This window comes from Salminus brasiliensis, chromosome 20 (genome assembly GCF_030463535.1).
Source record: "Salminus brasiliensis chromosome 20, fSalBra1.hap2, whole genome shotgun sequence".
Lineage (NCBI taxonomy): Eukaryota > Metazoa > Chordata > Actinopteri > Characiformes > Bryconidae > Salminus > Salminus brasiliensis.
In genome coordinates, this window is record NC_132897.1 from 21,349,083 (window position 1) to 21,368,832 (window position 19,750).

At 40.3% G+C, this 19,750-nt stretch overlaps 2 protein-coding genes across 2 annotated transcripts in view; one reads left to right on the plus strand and one right to left on the minus strand.

The window, feature by feature from the left end:
* The window catches only part of rasa1a (RAS p21 protein activator (GTPase activating protein) 1a), a 41,635-nt gene extending 28,579 nt beyond the window's left edge, over positions 1–13,056 (plus strand). The window contains exons 10-27 of the mRNA XM_072665213.1: positions 590–668; positions 763–886; positions 2,937–3,093; positions 3,231–3,318; positions 3,406–3,486; positions 3,587–3,744; positions 4,286–4,362; positions 4,615–4,787; positions 5,077–5,236; positions 5,348–5,490; positions 6,239–6,354; positions 6,476–6,562; positions 6,657–6,724; positions 6,875–6,963; positions 7,062–7,139; positions 7,344–7,478; positions 8,278–8,357; positions 10,537–13,056. Coding sequence (XP_072521314.1) covers positions 590–668; positions 763–886; positions 2,937–3,093; positions 3,231–3,318; positions 3,406–3,486; positions 3,587–3,744; positions 4,286–4,362; positions 4,615–4,787; positions 5,077–5,236; positions 5,348–5,490; positions 6,239–6,354; positions 6,476–6,562; positions 6,657–6,724; positions 6,875–6,963; positions 7,062–7,139; positions 7,344–7,478; positions 8,278–8,357; positions 10,537–10,579 — 1,936 coding nt within the window. The 3' untranslated portion in view covers positions 10,580–13,056. The remainder of the gene's footprint in view (positions 1–589; positions 669–762; positions 887–2,936; positions 3,094–3,230; positions 3,319–3,405; positions 3,487–3,586; positions 3,745–4,285; positions 4,363–4,614; positions 4,788–5,076; positions 5,237–5,347; positions 5,491–6,238; positions 6,355–6,475; positions 6,563–6,656; positions 6,725–6,874; positions 6,964–7,061; positions 7,140–7,343; positions 7,479–8,277; positions 8,358–10,536) is intronic.
* On the minus strand, positions 9,409–18,535 carry ccnh (cyclin H). Its single transcript, XM_072665214.1, has 10 exons — positions 18,448–18,535; positions 16,759–16,886; positions 16,072–16,194; positions 15,789–15,862; positions 14,807–15,017; positions 14,247–14,410; positions 13,370–13,440; positions 13,157–13,265; positions 9,746–9,809; positions 9,409–9,643 (listed from the first exon to the last, which is right to left on the minus strand). The coding sequence occupies exons 2-10, from the start codon at positions 16,873–16,875 to the stop codon at positions 9,611–9,613; spliced, it is 966 nt and encodes a 321-aa protein (XP_072521315.1). The 5' UTR covers positions 16,876–16,886; positions 18,448–18,535; the 3' UTR covers positions 9,409–9,610.
* Between the last annotated feature and the right edge of the window lie 1,215 nt (positions 18,536–19,750).

Here is a 19,750-nt window from a genome sequence, read left to right on the forward strand (position 1 = left end):
TATAAGTATTTTCTTGAAGATTCTTAATAAGTGGGTTTATTTATTTTATTTTTTAAAGCAAAGAGCATCTTTTTCCTTATTCATGTAGACCATTTTAAAATGTTGTAATTCTATTTAACATTAATATCCTGTACAGTAATGTAAAATTAAATGTAAATAAGTCATGTTTGATGTTGTGATGTCTGTGATTGAAGGGAATTTATTTAAACTCATGCTTAATGTTTCAATGTTTTTACCAATTATTATGTATGAGCTGCAGCACATAAACCTTATAACATAACCTTATAAACATATTGCTGTACAAAAAATGCATATTTACTCCATTTAATTTGCTTTCCTGTTTCACTGCATTAAAATTGTATTACTATTCAACCTTAATATCCAGAATAATCCCTTTAGGTAGTTTATAAATGAGTCTGTTAAAGCCATCAGTAAAATAATGCAGTCAGCATTTTATGATCTGTTCATGTGAAGAATGGCTATATTGGGAGAAGGGCATTTTTCGTAATCAGTAATGGAAAGCACAGTCAGTCAGTAAATCGGTCCATGGTGGTCTGTAATGGTGTTTCCACCTTGCTTTTCTTGGCAGTGTTGATGATATCATCGAGCATTACAGGAAAGAGCAGATTGTAGAAGGCTACAACCTGAAAGATCCTGTTTCGGTCCAGGTAGGTAAAATCAGAAGTGTTTTTTGTAGATGAATGAGATGTAGATAACTGTTGTTTTGGCAACATATTTAATATTCATCTCTTTTGTTTTTAGCAACAAGAACAAGTACTCTCTGACACGGTTGACGGGCGAGAGATTTATAACACTATCCGGCGGAAAACAAAAGATGCTTTCTACAAAAACATTGTCAAGAAAGGATACCTCCTCTTCAACAAAGGTACCAAATGGCAGCCATCTGCACAAGCTCACTGTTCCTATTCCCTTAGCAGCACTTCTTAGACGGGTCAGATTGGTTTGAAACACTGAAATCCATTTGTATTCATTTTCTGCTCTTGCTCAGTTGGACAAAATTGATTTAAAAAAAAAACAAAAAGGAGATCAGGCACTTTGTAGCAAACATGAGCCATGTGCTAATGTTACTTGATGGAACGTTCACGGCCTCATGGCTGCCTTTGATCATCCCACATAGATACTCGGCAGGGCTCTGAGCTATGCAGGGTAAGAATAGCTAAATAGGCAGAACTTGGCTCATTCTGTATAATGACGCTTTCTATATAATGACATGCACTCTAGAAGTGTGCTGAAACTTGAGGAAATGCCTCTTTTGGGGGGAATATTGATATGTTGAAACAATAACCAGCTATAAAGGACATCAGTGTTATATAAAACCATCTCAGCACATTATCAGACCTTTTGTACATTTGCATTATGGCCAGTAGAAATGATCCTGAATTATTCAATTAAATGTAATTAATATAATAACATTTTAATTAACTTATGTGGAACAGCACATTTAAAGTCACGTCTAAACCATTAGCCCATTTGTACATGCTGTTGAGAGCCTTGTAAAATAAGTAGGCTGTTTTCAGGTGGTCTGTACATGACTACACTGTCATATGGATCATACTGTGATGTCAAAAATGATTTGCCCCCTTCCTAATTTCTTAAATTTATACATGACAAATATGTAAAAATATAACAAGACAACGACAGCACAAGTAAACTAAATGATTATTATTTTTCATTTATTGAAAATAAAGATTCATTCAAAATTTGTATCACTATAGCTACTAAATCAACCAATTAACCAAATTCATTTGATAGCTGTGTCCAGGTTCACTAGCCACATCCAGGAATGATCACTGCAGGACCTGTTAAATACCATATGAAAATAATACCTGTATGGGAATGTGAAGCAGGTGTCAAAAGGCAGCATGAAAATGAGAAAAAATAGAGCTGCTAAATAAAGTCACTGAAATCTACTAGTCTAGGAAGGGTTGTTCCATTGCTTAGGCTCTGGGACTAATAACAATAAGTGAACCAGACTGAAAGACATTATCCACAAGTGGAGAGAACTTTCTCAGGAGTGGCTGCTCTAACAAAGAGCACATTGCCAACTCATCCAGGAGGTCACAAAAGAATACAGACAAACATCTAAAAAAACTACAGGCCTTACGTGCCTTAGTTATGGTCAGTGAACAAAATTCCACAATAACAAATACACTAAGCGAAAATCAGAAAGAAACACAAAGGCTTGTCCTGCATTTGCCCAAAAACTTTTAAATGATCCCTAAGAGTTTCAGTCAAAAGAGTCAAGAAATTGTATTTTTTGGAGGGCATGGGTACCGTTACATCTGGTGAAAAACTTGCGCTACATTCCAACATAAGAAAACCATACTCAGCAGTCAAACATGGTGGTGGTAGTGTGATGGGACTAATTTGCCACTGCTGGATGTGGATAACATGTCATAGTTTTGGAAGCTCAACCGCAGTTGGGTTGCGCTACAGGACAATAAGCGTGCTGCACACAAGTGAATCTGCCGCTGAATGACTCAAAAGTAACAAAGTTAAGGTCAAAGTCCTGACTTGGACTCTCATTTGAGATGTTGTAAGTTGATGCTGGGATACCTTCTAATGTAGCAGAATTAAAATAATTCTAGAAGCAGAGTGGACTAGAAATTCTCCAGAGCGATATAAAAGACTCATTACATGTTATTGCAATTGTTTGATTGCGTTTGTCACTGCCAAGGGTGGAACAACCAGTTATTAGGTTCAGAGGGGCAATAACTTTATCCCCGTAAGGGATATAAGGGCTGTGTATTGTTAAGAACCTGATACAGGGGTTGTGATGCAATATTATGTGATATTGCAAGCAAGGGGATTTTTGTGTGTGTGTGTGTGTGTGTGTGTGTGTGTGTGTGTGTGTGTGAGAATCCTGCATTTGAGACAATGGTACTGAGAGTGCATCCATCTTTTTGTCTTTTTAGGCAAAGGAAAGCGCTGGAAGAATCTGTACTTCATCCTGGAGGGCAACGACGCTCAGCTTATCTACTTTGAGAGTGAGAAGCGAGCAACCAAACCCAAAGGGCTGATCGACCTGAGCGTGTGCTCTGTGTATGGAGTGCATGACAGTCTGTTTGGCAGGTAATCTACACCCCCTGTCTCTGTGCAATTTCCCGTGCACTTGTGCCCATTAGTTAATTACATAACACGCTGTTTACTCATTTCTCATATAAATCACTGACCCACATGCTGAATCACCACCGTATTGTCTTCTGCAGGCCAAACTGTTTCCAGATTGTGGTTCAGCACTTTAGCGAGGAGCAGTACATTTTCTACTTTGCAGGAGACATACCTGAGCAGGCCCAGGTATGTAAGCGCGCTGCGTTTGTTCACTTTGCGGTTCTGTCACTGACCTCAGTTTTAAATGTAATCAGGCTTTTTCCATATTTATAGGATTGGATGAAATGCCTGCAAACCTTCTGCAGTAACCTGAGGAAGCCTGTACAGGCCACCTCTAACAAACGTCTACGTCAGGTAATAGGCACTGCCTCGTTTCTATATTACCTCAGTGTTTTTATGACCTGTTGATTTAGTAGCTCAGTTGCACCAATCGTGCGACATTGTTTTTCCTCAGGTGAGCAGCTTGGTGCTTTACGTAGAAGAGGCCCACAAACTTCCCATTAAGCATTTCACCAACCCCTACTGCAACATCTACCTGAATAGTGTGCAGGTAGCCAAGACCCACCCCAGAGAGGGCCAGAACCCTGTCTTCACAGAAGAATTTATCTTTGAGTGAGTACATGTGTATTCACCTCATCAGGACTGTATTCATGAGGTAAAAACTTGAGAAAATGTTAAAATAAGTTCATAAGAATAGGCCGTTCTTAAGAAGACATTTCTTCAGTTTTCATGATGATTCTGAAATTCACCAACAATTTCTGGACAATGGGTTTCATCATTATAAGAACATGACTTTCTTTTTATTGTAGAATATGTAGATATGTAGAATTTGTTCATTTTTATTTATTTATTTTTTATGATGAAAACCAGTTCAAATATTTTTTAAGGGACGAGAAGAAAATTCTGAAAATAAAAATGTTGAGTTAATGAGGACAATAGGATCATTATAGCAACATGCCTGTGAACAATTTTGCAGCTTAAAAACACATTGTGAATCTGAATCAGGTTTTCTTTATTAGACCTTTTTGCAACAACAAATTTGGGGAAATTCTTTGGAAGATATTGGTCAATAATGCCCCGTGTCTTTCTTAAGACACTTTTGTGATTCTGACTTCTATTTGGTCTCATTCACATCCCTTTTACTCTTTTCCAGTGACCTATCCTGTGAAATCAACCGGTTTGAAATCAGCTTAAGCAACAAAACGAAGAAAAGCAAAGAAAGTGACATTTGTAAGTATACCTGTAAAACTGTCTGGATTGCAGTGCAGAGCCACCAAAATTCAAATTTTTTTTTAATTCGGTTAAATCTTTTACAATGTGGCATTGAGTTGAATAATATGATATATGCTGTATGTTTTTATATAACAGTTGTATACACACTTTCCTTTCTTTGCGTTTGAGCACCCTCTGCTGTCCTTGATGAGTGAAAATGAATGAGGAGTTCAGGTGTATTAAAAACACTGCCTTTATTTATCCATCCAGTGTTCATGCGTTGCCAGCTGAGCCGGCTGCAGAGGGGCCAGATGATTGATGAGTGGTTCCCGCTGAGCTCTCATGTGCCTCTGAAAGGAATCGAACCAGGCTCCCTGCGGGTGCGGGCGCGCTATTCCATGGAGAAAATCATGCCAGAGGAAGAGTACAGTGAATTCAAAGAGGTAAGATCCTGAGACCTCAACTGTGCCACTGCACGCACAATTCTGCATTAGCACACAAAATACTAGCGAAAACGTTCCTGTGCTTAAAAAAAAAAAAAGGGCGAGGGGAAAAAAAGAAGACATGGCTCATTTATGACAAAGTAAATATGTCAATACATTAGGCCATTTAATATGTTACTACATTAGGCCAATATATTAGCCCTGTCAGTCATTGGTCTAGCCTGTGGCTTGGTGTTGGACTAAATATGACTTCTTATATAAATTACCCTTCGGTCTGCACTCTCTGCAGCTCATCCTGCAAAAAGACTTCCATGTGATCTATGCGCTGGCCCATGTGTGTGGGCAGGACCGCACCCTGCTGGCCAGCATCCTGCTCAGGATCTTCAGACACGAGAGAGCAGAGGCTCCCCTGTTGAGGACTCTCAATGACCGAGAGATTAATATGGAAGGTACAGAAAAGCCCTGTTTTGTGTCAAATTATGCCAAATTCCCACCCAGTTGAATATAAAGTAACACATTAATTAATTAATTAATAATGGTAATATTTTTCATTTATTTAGATGAAGCCACCACTCTGTTCCGTGCAACCACTCTGGCCAGCACTCTGATGGAGCAGTACATGAAGGCCACGGCCACACCTTTCGTCCACCATGCCCTTAAAGACACCATTCTCAAGATCATGGAGAGCAAGCAGTCATGCGAGGTTCGCACTTTTTTTTTTTTTTTCAAGTGTTTAGTTACTTGTGGTTGAAGTTGCCTGGAATTAATTCATTTTTATACATGAATTAATGAGTCAATTTTGTGGTACCCACCTTTTTGGCGCAAAACAAATGGTCCATGTTATTCTATAACCTACAATATATGGACATTAGAGCTTCCTTATGGTTTCTTCTGAACTCAAGAGTATTTTGTGTTCTGTGTTTTTGTTACTTGTCATAAGTGTTGCTCTCACCAAGACAAATTCCTTGTATGTGTAACATACTTGAAATAAAGAGATTCTGATTCTGATTTTAAAGAAAATTCCCAATTTATTAAATTTATTTTTAGACTAGATTGCCACTACATTTTGGAGCAGTGCTGTGAGGGTTTGATAGCATTCAGTGACCAGCATTATGATTTATACCCCTCTAGCCCACCCCTGACATTAGCATGTTCCCAGTAGTTGTTTATCTGCTCTGGAAAGTCCTATTCTATTGGCAGTAGTTCTCCACAGGAACTAGACAGGCTGTGTATGTGCGCATTTGCACATCTGTGTCAGCAATGGGTGCAATTTAAAGTAGTTGCATTTGTTGGAAGGGTTGTCCACAACTTTGTCATGTTGTCCCCTGCCTTACCAAAGACCTGCCGTTTGCAGCTCATCTTTACTAACAGATTCGACTGACTGATCTACTAGTTCACCCAAGCTTAAGCCATTGTCCCATTTTAAGTTTCTCCTGCTCTCTCCTCTGAAGCTGAACCCGTCCAAACTGGAGAAGAACGAGGATGTAAATCTGAATCTGACCCATCTGCTCACTATCCTCTCCGAGCTGGTGGAGAAAATCTTCATGGCTGCTGAAATCCTGCCTCCGTAAGCACAATAACACACAAGGCTTGTTTTGAATTGATGTATACATCATTTTTATGTTGTTTAATTTATATATGCAGACTGGATTTGATATCTTTCCTCTGCTTCTATTATCTGATCACAGAACTTTGAGATTTATATATGGGTGCCTGCAGAAGTCTGTGCAGCAGAAATGGCCCACTAACACTACAATGCGGACCAGAGTTGTGAGGCAAGCAATCACAGCACTATTTTATTTATATAAAAGCCTCACCTTATATGGTGTATAGGTATAGAGTCTTGATTCTGTTTCTGTCTGTCTGCAGTGGTTTTGTCTTCCTGCGGTTGATCTGCCCTGCCATTCTCAACCCCAGAATGTTTAACATCATTGCCGGTGAGCCAACAGCTTGCATAATCTGAGCTCTCGCTGGTGGATATGCAATGTTGAAGCCAAGTGCTGACTTGGGTTGGGATACTTCAAGAGAAAGGGGGGTAGGGGAAGAGGCAATAAGTGTAACTACGATTTGTCCATGTTCCTTTGCAGACCCTCCGTCCTCCACCGCAGGCCGTACGCTCACCCTGGTAGCTAAGTCGGTCCAGAACCTGGCTAACCTGGTGGAGTTTGGTGCCAAGGTTTGTCTCACTATATCAAGTAGATTAGTGTATGATGTTCACTGGCTTTTAGAATACGCAGAAAAAGACCATTATGGTGTTCCCCATTTGTGGTTCAGGAGCCCTACATGGAAGGAGTGAATCCATTCATCAAGAACAACAAACAACGGATGATCATGTTTCTCGATGAGTTGGGGGTAAGTTGCTGGACGTAGAACGTATTGGAGCTCCAGCGCAGGAGTTAAGAAGCACACTGTCGACGCCAGACTTTTCTTCTTTGATAGCTGACTACAGTCAGTAATGGACTGTTTTATTGTAGAGCTCTGATAATAGGAGATGATGGTAAGTGTTTTTTGTTTTTTGTTTTTTTTTTCTTCCCCCTCTTTCTCTGGTCTCCTCAGAATGTCCCTGACCTGCCCGATGCTACAGAGCACTTTAGGACTGATCTGTCCCGAGACCTTGCTGCCCTGCATGAGATCTGCGCTACTCACTCGGATGAACTCCGCACCCTCAGCAACGAGAGAGGAGCACAGCAGGTGTGTGTGTGTGTGTGCGCGCTCTTATGTAGCCACATATGGTGATCAAACAGGTTTTAAATCAGAGCATTTAGTCAAATGTGTATAAGGCAAAGAAGAGCTCTTCTCACAAAAGACTTTATCACAAAATGAGTTTCTATTAAGCAATTAAACTCCCACTCAAGAATTAGAAATGGCTGAGAGGGAATAATAGCACCTCTCCTAAAAAAAAACTAGAATTGTTAATGACAATTGAAAATTCACTTAGTTAAGTGGCTCTGATTTATACTTTTGTTAATTGAATAAATGTAGCAGAATGGATGTGGTGGTAGTGTTAAGTGCCAATATACAAACCATATTTGTATGGTACATCAAGTGAATTGTATGATTTATTTTTGTTTTTTTATAAAGCAATGTTCTGTAGCACTGTAAAGCAGCAAGTCTTGTTTTGAGCTCCCTCTATAGGACAACCTCTACACATGCATTACTGGACAAGCTGAGAGCTACAGAACAGGCATCTGAAGTAAAGGAATCATGTTGACTGTTGCAGTAGGGCAAAATTTCAGGATTTTACACGACTTTGACTCCTCTTTTCGCAATTCTTGTGAACCATAGTGTCAGTGCATTAGCAGCATTCTGGCCCAGAGTGGCAATTATAGAGACACCAGTTCACCCTTTTACATTCAGTGTAGTGTCAACATGTTAGTTGTTATTTTAGGGTGAAATATGCTACACAACGCTTTTGGTCTGTGTCGTCTGTTCAGTTTTTTTATCCCTGCTCCCATTAACTACAGTATTCTTTCTCCCTCTCTTTCTGCAGCATGTGCTGAAAAAGCTGCTGGCCATCACTGAGCTCCTCCAGCAGAAACAGGTGCACTACGCCCTGTCCAACAGTAACAGGTAGTTCCATTTCCCCTCTCTGTCTGTCACTCAGTCTGTCTCCGTCTCCATGGAGTAGCCAGTGGGATCTCAGCATGCTCCACCCTCATCACCATGGCAACCTCTCCCCATCTCTTTCCCCACTCTCCCTCCCTCTTTTTTTCTGCTACACCACAAGAACTATGCAACTACAGCATTGAAAACAAAACAGAAAAAAAAAAAAAAAAGCCCAGGGCCCGAATCCTGCACCAATGACTTTTTAAGCTATTCACACAGCAACTTCAGTTTGACTGTGCCCCCCGTCACGGGTACAATATTGTCTTGATCTCTTTTTCTCTTCCAAAATGGGTCCAGGTAGTGACCCACAATTGCTCAGAGTACCATTGAACAACGGTTGCCAAAGCATTTTTGTTTGTTTGTTTGTTTTTTTTTGTCTGCTTGATATGAAAAACTCAACTGACACGAAGCTGCAGCGATCTCCTGTAACTGGATTATGAGCTATAATGCTTTTATACTGTAATGTTACCAATTCTCAAGGTCATGAATATGCAAAATGTGCTCAAACTAGTGTTCTCTTGTTTCATTTAGTTATGATTGTGGTGTAGACTGGATTTCCGTTTTTTTTTTTTTTTGTTTTTCAAAGAGAGTATGATTATTTTATATCGGAACAATAAATTCTCTTGCTGGAATCATGAGTATATAATTTGAGTAATCCCCCCCCCCCCCCCTCCCTCCCTTTATTTTTTTTGATTGGTTTAGTCTTCCCTGAGATGAATTCAAAAGCTAGACTTGTTCTCAGGGGAGAAATAATTAATGTTTACAGCAGTAAAAAAAAAAAGATTCTAGTACAGACTGTATCAGGAATGCATGCACTTATTAAACATTTTATAAAGTACTGACTGCCGTCTTTCTCAGATTGGGGGGTGTAAAGTGCAAAGTAAGTTTAATTTCTAAGAAATGTCAATTGTTTTTTTTTGTTTTTTTTTCCCCTGTCTTCTAATGCTCAAGCATTTGATTTTTTTTTCCTAACTAACTCTGGCTCATGTAAACAAATGTAAAGAACACTGTTGAATGAAACTAAGTACAAAATTTTATTTTTCAGTAAAGTAAATAAATCAGCATGACAACCGAGGGCAAACGTTGTCTAGATATTTACAAAACACCCAATGAAAATTGATGTGGCTTAAGTAGCTTTGCAAAACTGTCCAAATCTCAGGAATGTGTCTTACTAAAACAAGCTTCTTCCTAAGCAGCTGTAGCCTCATGCGTTCCTGTCACAAAGCATCCAGGTCTTCATCAGTCCACTCCTACAAGTGATTAAACCTTCATTAGACTCCATATAATGAAGGCAGTGACAGATGAAGACTGTTCCAGGGGAACAGGAGGAGGTCCAGTGGGTCATAACTTACCTCCTCAGTAACAAGGGGCTTTTTCACGACGTGGTCATCATCTTCATAGCCATGCTTCCTTTTCCTAGAGGACACAGAGGCACAGAACCCATTCATCAAGAACCCATTGAAATATCCTCAGCATGCTTCTTTGGAGATGTGATTTTACATAGAGACTGCATCATTTCTCCGTTTAGAGACACCCCTACACATCTCGGAGCATGCCAGCGTTCCTCCCTCTATATCCTCCACCATGTGTAGTTGTAGACCCATGTCCATGTCGCTTGTAGCTTCATGTTAGATTTAGTTAGCTAAGTCACCTCATCAGATCCAAACAAGGTAGGTATTTCATGATCACTCGATCTTGAACTCTTTATTTTATTAAGTCAACCGTAAAGAGGTTCCAAAGAGGATTTTTGGGTTCTCAACTCTGGCCGTGGAGTACCAGTGTCCTGCATGCTACTGTGTTTTGTTTCCTCTGCTCTGAAGCACTTTGTTCACCTCCCGATTGGTTAGTTGATAAAGTGTGTTGAGAGCAGAGGATACTCCCATACTCATACTCTGGGACCAGGATTGAGAGCCTAAAAGAAACAACTTCTTTTGGTTAACTAAAGAACTTTAGTAGGTGATTAATTTAAGAGTCAAGCAAGATGTTCCTCTGCACACTTGGTACCAAAAAAAAAAAAGTAAAATGTAGAAAGACCTGTTAAAGCTAACTAATCTATATTACAACTTGAAAATCATTCCTTTCCAAGAAAATTAGTCACGTAATCTCTGGCCAGTTCTTTCACACACCTTTTTCTATCTTGCAGACCTGAATGTACCATCATGGCTGCCACGATCCAGGTCCTCTGATGAGAACAATCAATGCACTGGAAGATCTCATCCAAGCATAGGATGGAGCGCCAGCTGTGGCCCAGTGATCATCTGGGCTTCTGCTTTGGGACCATTCCTTAAACCCTGCATCAGTTCTAGAGTGACTTCTCAATTCCCAAACTGTCATTTGGTAGGACATTTCAGGTTACTGAAAGTTGTCCTTTAAGAAGCAGGGTACAGTCTTTTTTTTTTTTTAGAAACAATAGAAACACAAATTGCTAGTAAACAAATTGCTCTTGAACCACAAATCATGTTCAGGGCAAACATTAAGGACCCTTGCTTTGGAGACCATCCACAAGCAGTTGAATCCTTCTAGCTTTCGAGGGACTACTTGGAAGTCCCTTATCTCTTCTTTTTGCCCCCATCTCTGTTCCAGATCACTGGGGGATTAATGAAATGCAGCTGCCTAAAGCACCCCCAAGGCATGAGACTGTTGTGGTAACTCAACAGTGTGCACTGAAGCCCTACTTAAAATGGACACTAACCATCAAGGGAGCAGAGAAGCACCTGAAATACAAGCCTTAAGAAACCTACTACACTCAATCTCACCTCGCAACCTCTTCCTTCCTGCGTTCGACTGGAAACGTCAGCCTATAAAAGATAGCTACTGATCCTATCCCAACTCTTCCTGAGCTGCTTTGCTTGATGAAATGCTGCACCTCGGCTTTTTATCTCTAAACCAGCATCTGCGTGATGTATGAGACGGATAACTCGTTTGAAGGACAGATAACAAGGTTCTAGACCCTCCTCCCTCCTCCTGTGCTCTGTGCATGTGTTTACATTTGATGAGATACCCCCAGGGTCTCTCGCCTAATCTGGGACTCTGAGAAACATAATCTGGACTACATCAGTTCTTTCAAACTGACACATGTTGATTTAGGGGATTGCCCTGGTGTTGCCATTGAGAAATGCAATACTGAGTGGCGTGGTGTTGCGTGGCGCTTAACACTACGCTAGCCAGGTCTCCTGGCAGTTCGTAAGCAGTAGGACAGTGTTGTAATGTGATTTATGCAAGAAATGATCTCCATATACCTTGCTTTTTTATACATTGTTTAACACCTCTGTATGCTTCCCTATATCATGCTGGTAAAATATTTGTGGTATAAGGTAAAATATTTGTGCCCTGTTTACACAGCTTTGCCAATGAATCAATTTTTTTTTTGTACGTGAGTAATTGTCTGGGTAGTGTTAAAAAAAAAAAAAAAAAAAAGTAACTTTTGCTGGATTAGGCATGTACTTACCTCCACAAACTTGATATTTCACTATATACCAAAATATTCCTGTTTTGTAGCTGCAAGGCAATGACCTTCGTTATACTTGCTGTAGCTTAGCTGTGTTCAGTGATCTAACTGACCTGGGCTCATATTCCTCAAAGCTTCTCAGAGTAGAAAGAAGAATGAGTGCTGGTCTAGGATCAGAAATAAGAGAGGAACCTGTATTCCAGAGTGAGGAACGTGGTTATCAAATGTCTCACAATCGCTGCTAGGATTTGTACTGAAAGTTATGACCAAAAATGGTCACTACTCAAAGTTTGAGAAAAGAGCAAGTTCTCAAACTTTCTAAACTCCTAAAATTTTTAAGGTGCTTTATATGATTCTTTGAGCAATGTCAGAAGAAGCACTATAAGAAACCATGCCTTTAAATGTCTAAATGTTCACTGGATGTAAATTGTTTACCAATGTAGAAGGTTCTTCACACTCATCTCTGACAAATATGGTTCTTCTAGGGCATTGCTCAAAGAATTATGACCGCATATCTTTTTTCGTTTAAGATGTGGGAGAAAATCTCATCTTTTGCCTACATCAGCATAATTGTAGGGACTGTTTGGTCTATATTAATGGCTGTAAAATGGGAAGCTTATGTTTATATGCAGTTCTTTTACAGTCTATTCATACATTTATAAGCTAGCGACTAACAGTACTATAAAGAAAAACCCTAAAAGCAAGTCTAACACTAACCCAGCCAGTTTGACAGTTTACTACAGTGACTTCTGCAGTGATGCTGCACACCGTAATTAGTCACCTCACTGTCTGCTGTATTTTTAAAAGAAGCAAGACAACAACTGCTTGCCTTTGCTGCCTCACTGGCGCCATCTTCTGGAAGCTCCTAGCCATTAGGAGTTCCTTCCATCGCTGCGATTTGAGGGCTTTTATGTCTGAGGAAAGTTGTTAATGTAGGCTTGGTCCTAAAATGCATCACTGAGAATTTGAGAATGGGTAGTATCCAGTGCCCTACCCTGAGAAACTACGGGCCCTGATCCTAGATCAGAACTTCTACTCGCTGAAGCTTGTTGAATACTAGTCCAGTGAAACAGCTCGACACTGATGAAATGACTCCTGTGAATTTCTGAAAGCTCACGTATTTTTATTTTTCTATTTGATGACGTCACAACTTTTGCATCTTAGATACGAGACACTGAGCGACTGACCAGGCTGAATAAACCAGTTTGTATTGTAGTGCTGGTGCGGCTTCCTTTTTTTTTTTTTTTTTTTTCCTCTCTTCTCACAATGTAATTTTTCCTACAGATCAATCACAAACTCAATGTTTCATACTCACAAATTTGTACTTGGGGCAAATTCAGCATGAATCCTCTCCAGTTTCTGCTTGCAGACATTGACTTCCTCTGGTCGGGGAAGCTCATATTCCTTAAGGAGGGTTGTTATTCCTAAAATTGCAGAAAAAGACAAAAGCGTTTTCTATTTCGCAGTGTGTTGGTGGTTTTGACTTTTGGCATTACAGAAAAAAGCGTTAGGTATTGTTAATACTTACGTCTCATTGCGTCATACATCTTTGAGAGTGTTTCCTTGTCATCTTTAAGCCCCATGCATTCGGTAAGGTACCTGATAAAGAAGATAATTTCTTTAAAACTGGGACAGGTTTACATGCATGTTTTGTGTGTCAGCAAATGTCAGACCTTTTTTTTGAAGGCAGTTTCCACAACGCAACATGACAGGCTCCAAATTATAGCAGTCACTATGAGGGACTACATGTTCCATATAGTGACTGCTAAAATGCAACTTTGTGAAAACACCTCCTGATCTCTGGCACATTTCAAGCTCCACAACCACCCACCCTGCTCTAGATTTACTTCCTAGTTTCTTAGGTAGATACAGCATGTCCTACTTTAAGCTGCACCCAATGCTGACACAGATGTGCAAATGCACACAGCCTGTCTAGTCCTTGTAGAATGGCACTCTCTGGAATCTATTGACATAATACTAAGCATGGGCTAGAGGAGCATCAAGTCCCTCAGCAATGAGCTGTGGAGCAGTAAACCTTTGTTCTCTGGAATAATGATGCTCCATCCAATACTTTTGGGATCAGTTGAGGGATAAGGTGACCTCACTAACTTGTTTGTTGCTGAATGCAATCCAATTCTCACAGCAATGCTCCAAAAATCTAGTAGAAAGCCTTTCCTGGACAATAGGGACAGTTACTCCAACAAAAGCAGGGTGAATCTCAAATGCTCTTCTCCTAGTGGTATGGCTTGTCTTTGCTTAGGTTATCTGAATGAGAAAATCTTGCTAGGTGAAGCAGCCCTGAAGACAATCATGAGCTGGACCACGGGTGGCGTATAAACGCTGGAACTAAACCTTGCAGAAATGTCCTGCTAAATTCCACAGAGGCCAGACCTAAGTGAACTCACGTTTCCATTTTAAGGCCTGAACGAGACGCACTGTTCAGCACGGCCGTCAGGGCAATCTGTGAAGGTGAGAAGAGAAGCCCGGTGTCAGTCATTGCGGCTCTGTTGAGGAAGTCATCTGCATTCTTCCTCAGTATCTCCGGGTTCTCCAAAAGCGGGTACCTCGTCTACAGAAAAAATACATCATTTCAGATATTAGAATCGGGATCTAAATAATCCGATTTATAAATATCCGCTTTGTAAAATACCACCCCTGGGAGAACATCTTGCAAGTAAGTGGACTTCAATGTTTAGGGTTCACCACAGCCATAGCCTGCATAACAAACTCCATGTAGGAGTCCTTCTGACAAGTTTAGCCAGATCAGCTATGCTTTATCAGCCCAATAGTAAACTAAGGTCAGACTAAGGTAAGCAAAGCAAGTTTACTCAAAGACCTCTCCATCTCAAAGATTTCATAAGGTCTGCCAATAGGAATCAACTTTTAGTCCACCATGTATCGAAAACGCTCTTGTTCACATTAACATACACATTGCCCACCAATTCACTCAACCTGTACGTTTTACCTTCAGGTCTATGAGGAAGCCCTCCATGGGCCGATAAGGGTTGTGTACCACCAGGTGAAAGTTGAGCTGCTGGATGAGGAGTAGCTCGTACTCTAGGATCTGTTCCAGCGCCCTCTCCTGACTGGCAGGATTCTCCTGAAGATTCCCCACAAACTGAGTGCTGGAAACATTGAACTCGTCCACTTTGCAGGACAGGTATGCACAGATCAGCCTGTAGAAGGGTGGAGAGAACAGTGGAGTGACTGTACCATCTATACAATACAGCTTACATAGTTCAGAGCCAGTGCAGTGATTCCAACATTTTAAACAAACTACTTGTAAAGATGCATTGCAACATACATCAGGGTTCTTAAATTTAGCCCTGGACGACTGATGTCCAGCACAGTTTAGTGTTTCCACACGTTTAAGTATGCCTGTGCCAAATTGTCTGTGAACTGTTAGGTGTAGAGGGTGTGTTGGAGCAGGAAAGTCCTCACCCCCCGCCCCAACCACCAGTGCTGGACACTGGCCCTGCAATGCCCTGCGCCTTGGCGATTTCCCAGTCCTTATATCTACTCTACCTTGGAATTAACTGCAATTCAGCTGTTTAATCAAACTAGACATTTTAGGGGCAAGATCTTCTATACTGGTGATCAATGTTCACGGTGATGCTCACTCAACCATATCACACAGCAGGTAAAAGCAGCCCAAATCCAATCTTTTCTGTCATGTGTGTGTGTGTGTGTTGAAGTTCAGCAGTTCTGTTGAAGATGCGCATCAGTTTAAGAGTGTGAACTGTTCGGACGAATGTCAGATACAGGTCATACTAACACATCATTGTATTTGATGAGATATTTGGAGAGAATTGGGACACTTTACCGGCTGCGTGAATGTAGCCTCTAATTAGAGGCCCTGTGGAACTGAAGGCAGCCCAGGAAACCCTGGATTAAAACCCTTCAGTTATGTACAAGTGTTTTTCAATTTCAGTTGATTCAGCACTTACATTATTGTCCTCGGATGGTACTCCATTAAAGAGTTGTTTAAATAAAATCTTCTGAAAAACATACAAGCTGTGCCCTAAAAGAGAAGAACAGAAGATGATTTTCTCTGGAATGAACGATCACATGGACATAAACTAAATATGCAAGGACAGAACATGACATGTGACTAGTGGACCGAATGGTCAGCTGGTGTCGCTTTAATATTCATTCCATCACTGAGGTCTGTGTGTGCAAACTGGCTACAGAAGTGAGCCTGAGTGTGAGAAACATCATTTGAATAATTACCACTACAGATTTGGGCATGGCCGGCTTGAATACTGAGCAGAAGTCCAGCAGTCTCTTCTCATAGTGTCTGAAAAGCACTTTCTCTTCACGGGGATCAAGAAATGCAGAATCATTTATTCCAGGCTGACAAAAAGACAATAAACAAGGCATAAGAAACAAGATAATACACTACATGGACAACAGTATTGGGTCACCTGCATTTCCGTACAGGGACTAGACAAGCTGGGTGTGTGTGAATTTCATTTTTTCAGTACTACTTGGTTACATGTCACCTTGTCTTAACACCATCAATCCTATCAGGTAAAGCATAGTCCAGTCACCTGTCCATTTTACTCCAGTCATCCATTAACTGCGAGATCCTACATGTCCAGGATGATAACTGTAAGATGTACAAGTCTAAATCAGTCTGTGACTAAGCCAACGATGATGGAAACGTGTGGTCTGTTAGTGGAAGACTGGGCTATTTTAGGAACTCTCAAGAGAGACTGGGGTTATCCTTACCTGACGGAGCTGTTGCTGAAGGCAAAGGGACATGTAAGCATTGTAAGCCAAGCATTCAAAAAAAACAAAAAATTTTTTTTGTATATACTACCAATTCAAACTTTTAACCATGATTGGTTTGACTATACAGTACTCACACCATGTATTGCATTTATGGAAATCAGGTACTTGGTAAACCTTCCTGACCTTTCTGAGACTGATGGCTTTTGAGCGAAACTTCTGGTTAGCCTCATGTCTCAAAAGCTCCAATGCTGCCTCATTTTCAAAAGTCCAGTATTTCTTCTGGGAGCTGTTGTGATACATGGCTGGATATGCTGTAGAAACAGAAATATGGGAGCTGTCAGTTTGCACACGGTTGCATATGGTTGTAGTCTCAAAAATGGCAGGAAAAAAATATTATTTGATATATTTTTGAATACTATATCTTATACTTGAGTATTAAATTTGAGTATTTCACCATGAAACTGACAGTGGCACTTTGTAAGGAACAACAGTCATTCAAATTATGAAAAAAATAATAATAATAAATAAAAATGACATGGAAATACAAGGCTTTTGCATTACAGCAATGAGATGTTGGCTTTTACAACAGCCACACTGTTGACATTCTCCATTTTCCTGTTATGTTATGATGCATAGATTTCCCCATCCTCTAGACTCTATAATAAAGGGGATTTCATTTCCAGGCTATACACATTTTACATACATCTTTAGCAGCTCTGATTGAGGTGGGCACAGGTTCCACATGTCTAAAATTGTGCCTTTTTATATACAACTTTCTCCTGTAAAAAATAATTATTTGGAAAACAATAATAAATAAATATTTTAATTTTTTAAAAACCCTGAGAGTTCCTGTCCAGCAGAGTGAACCACCACCCTCTGTCCTGGGGCCTGTATTACTGGGTCTTGCGCTCACTCCTACTACACTCCCTGTGGACCACACATGGGGTAAAGAGCATCGTCCTGGAGGCTGGATGAGAAACTTTTTCTCATCAAGTGATCAGAGCTCCACCAACCGTGCAGGAAACCCCGAGTACAGGGCGAGTTGGAGGCTTTCTGAACAGAGGTGATTCTTAGGCTCGTTTAGGCAAACAGGGAGGAATCGCAGCACTGTGTGTGACGTGCAGTATATTTGGATATTATGGTGGTCCGGCAGGATTTCGGTAATGTGGCTTGGATACTGTCAGCTAATGCTCAAACACGTAGCTATAGGCATGTAACGTGTAGACGGACGACTCCGCTCTGACACCTTTAATCTACCATTAAAAAGACTTTTATTTTGACATGTTGTAGCTATATCTAACTTGTCCGGCTGACCGCTGATGAACTTTATTGGCATTAGTATATATATATATATATTTTTATATTTATCTGTAACCAAATTAAAGTCTGATACATCCGTTTTTATTTTACTAGCATCGATCACTTATTTAAATTGAATGTCTGTTAAAAAATAAAAACATTCTGCATCCATTTACGACAAACCTTTAAAGAAATCAGCTTAAAAGGACAACCTCAGTGTCCAAAGCCTAAACCGCTGACCGTGGGGCGGGTTCACGGAGCACCATCAGGTAGCTAATAAGGGTCAGTCCGTGCCTTATAAGGTTGCCAATGTTAGACATACGAACTATGACCTGATAAAGCAATGCTTTAAATGCCCCACTAATCTTAATGTTACTAATTTACTAAGGGCTGGAATGAGCTCGAGCTTGTTAAAGTGCCTCCTCCAGCCTCTCCTGCACAGCATCCTGATGAGGACTCGGCAGTGGGAGATGACTAGCTATCTACTTCCCCCAGTAGAAGGCTTTATTATTTACCATCATTTAAAGGACAACATGATAGAGCTGGCAGCACAGAAAGGAGCTTGGCTCTCACCTGAGTGTTAGCACGGTGTCAGACTGTGAAGCTCATCTCAGCCAAACGCAACAGCGCTGGAGCTTAAACACGCCAGGTCAGCTTCTTCGTCCTCCGCGGACTGGAGCTCATCCGCAGAGTTACTGCCACCTAGCGCGGCTTGCGCGGCTTGCGCGACTGCACCATGGACGCTGGGTTTCCAGTGCCTACATTTCAAATAAATAACACCAAATACTTATATTTTCATAATTTAATTTTATTCACAATCAGTTACAGATTTTCTGTTGTTTTGTTGAAACGCAGTGGTCACGTGACCAAATTATTTATATTACAACGTGATAAAGCTTTTTGTCACGATTTAATTTAATTTAATTTAATTTAATTTAATGAAAAAAAATCTTTAAATTTGAGCTCAGGTCTTAAACAAGGTCTTGACCTGTTCCGAAGTCCATGATCATATATATATATATATATATGAAGGAAATAAAGGGGAGTGGAAAGGCGTTCTCGCAGCAGGGGGCAGTAATGAGTGAGCTGGCATAACTCAGAAGAACAGCTGTGGTTTGTTTAAGTGAGTCCTGACATGAAGTATTGAACATATTAAATTTATTAGAAATTATTAAAAGTGTGCAAGTACTCGTTCAGACCACGATCGCCACACTTATAAGTCACTTACCTGAGAATTTGCCACTTATTAGTGTCTCACAGTAGAGGGCGCCCCGGGGGTTTCCAAAAATGTATGGGTTCTAGTGGAGATTTTATGCAAAACCCTTATTTGAAAAAAAAATTATTTATTTATTTATTTATTTATTTATTTAAAAAAATCATTTTTATACAGACAAGTGCACTGATTTTCTCAACACAGAACGGCATACGATATTTTCAATAACTTTTAACATCAGGGATTTAACTTCATAACATAAAACAGGAGATTACTGGTACTTTTTCATGGGTTTTTACTGTAATATGTAATGTAAGTCATCCTTATACATTTCCCAATTTATATATAATGTAACTTCATTCACCACATTTCACTGTGGACGTACTCGTGGTCACCCCACAGTGTTGTGCAACATGTTTGTGGTATAATGGGACGAGTAGGAGGGGGCCAGGATCCTCATAAACCAACTAAAACAAAACTGTGTGAACTCTGGAAACATGTGAACACTAGTTCAAGAGAAAATCATGTGTCTCCATTTTTGTCCATTTTCATTTTTCTCTCTGGTTTGAACCTGGTAGCTGCTTCTGTACTACTTCTGTATTACTACAGTGCCTTCTCTGCCTTCTCCTGTAAAGTCACCACTTTGGAAATACATGTTTTTCA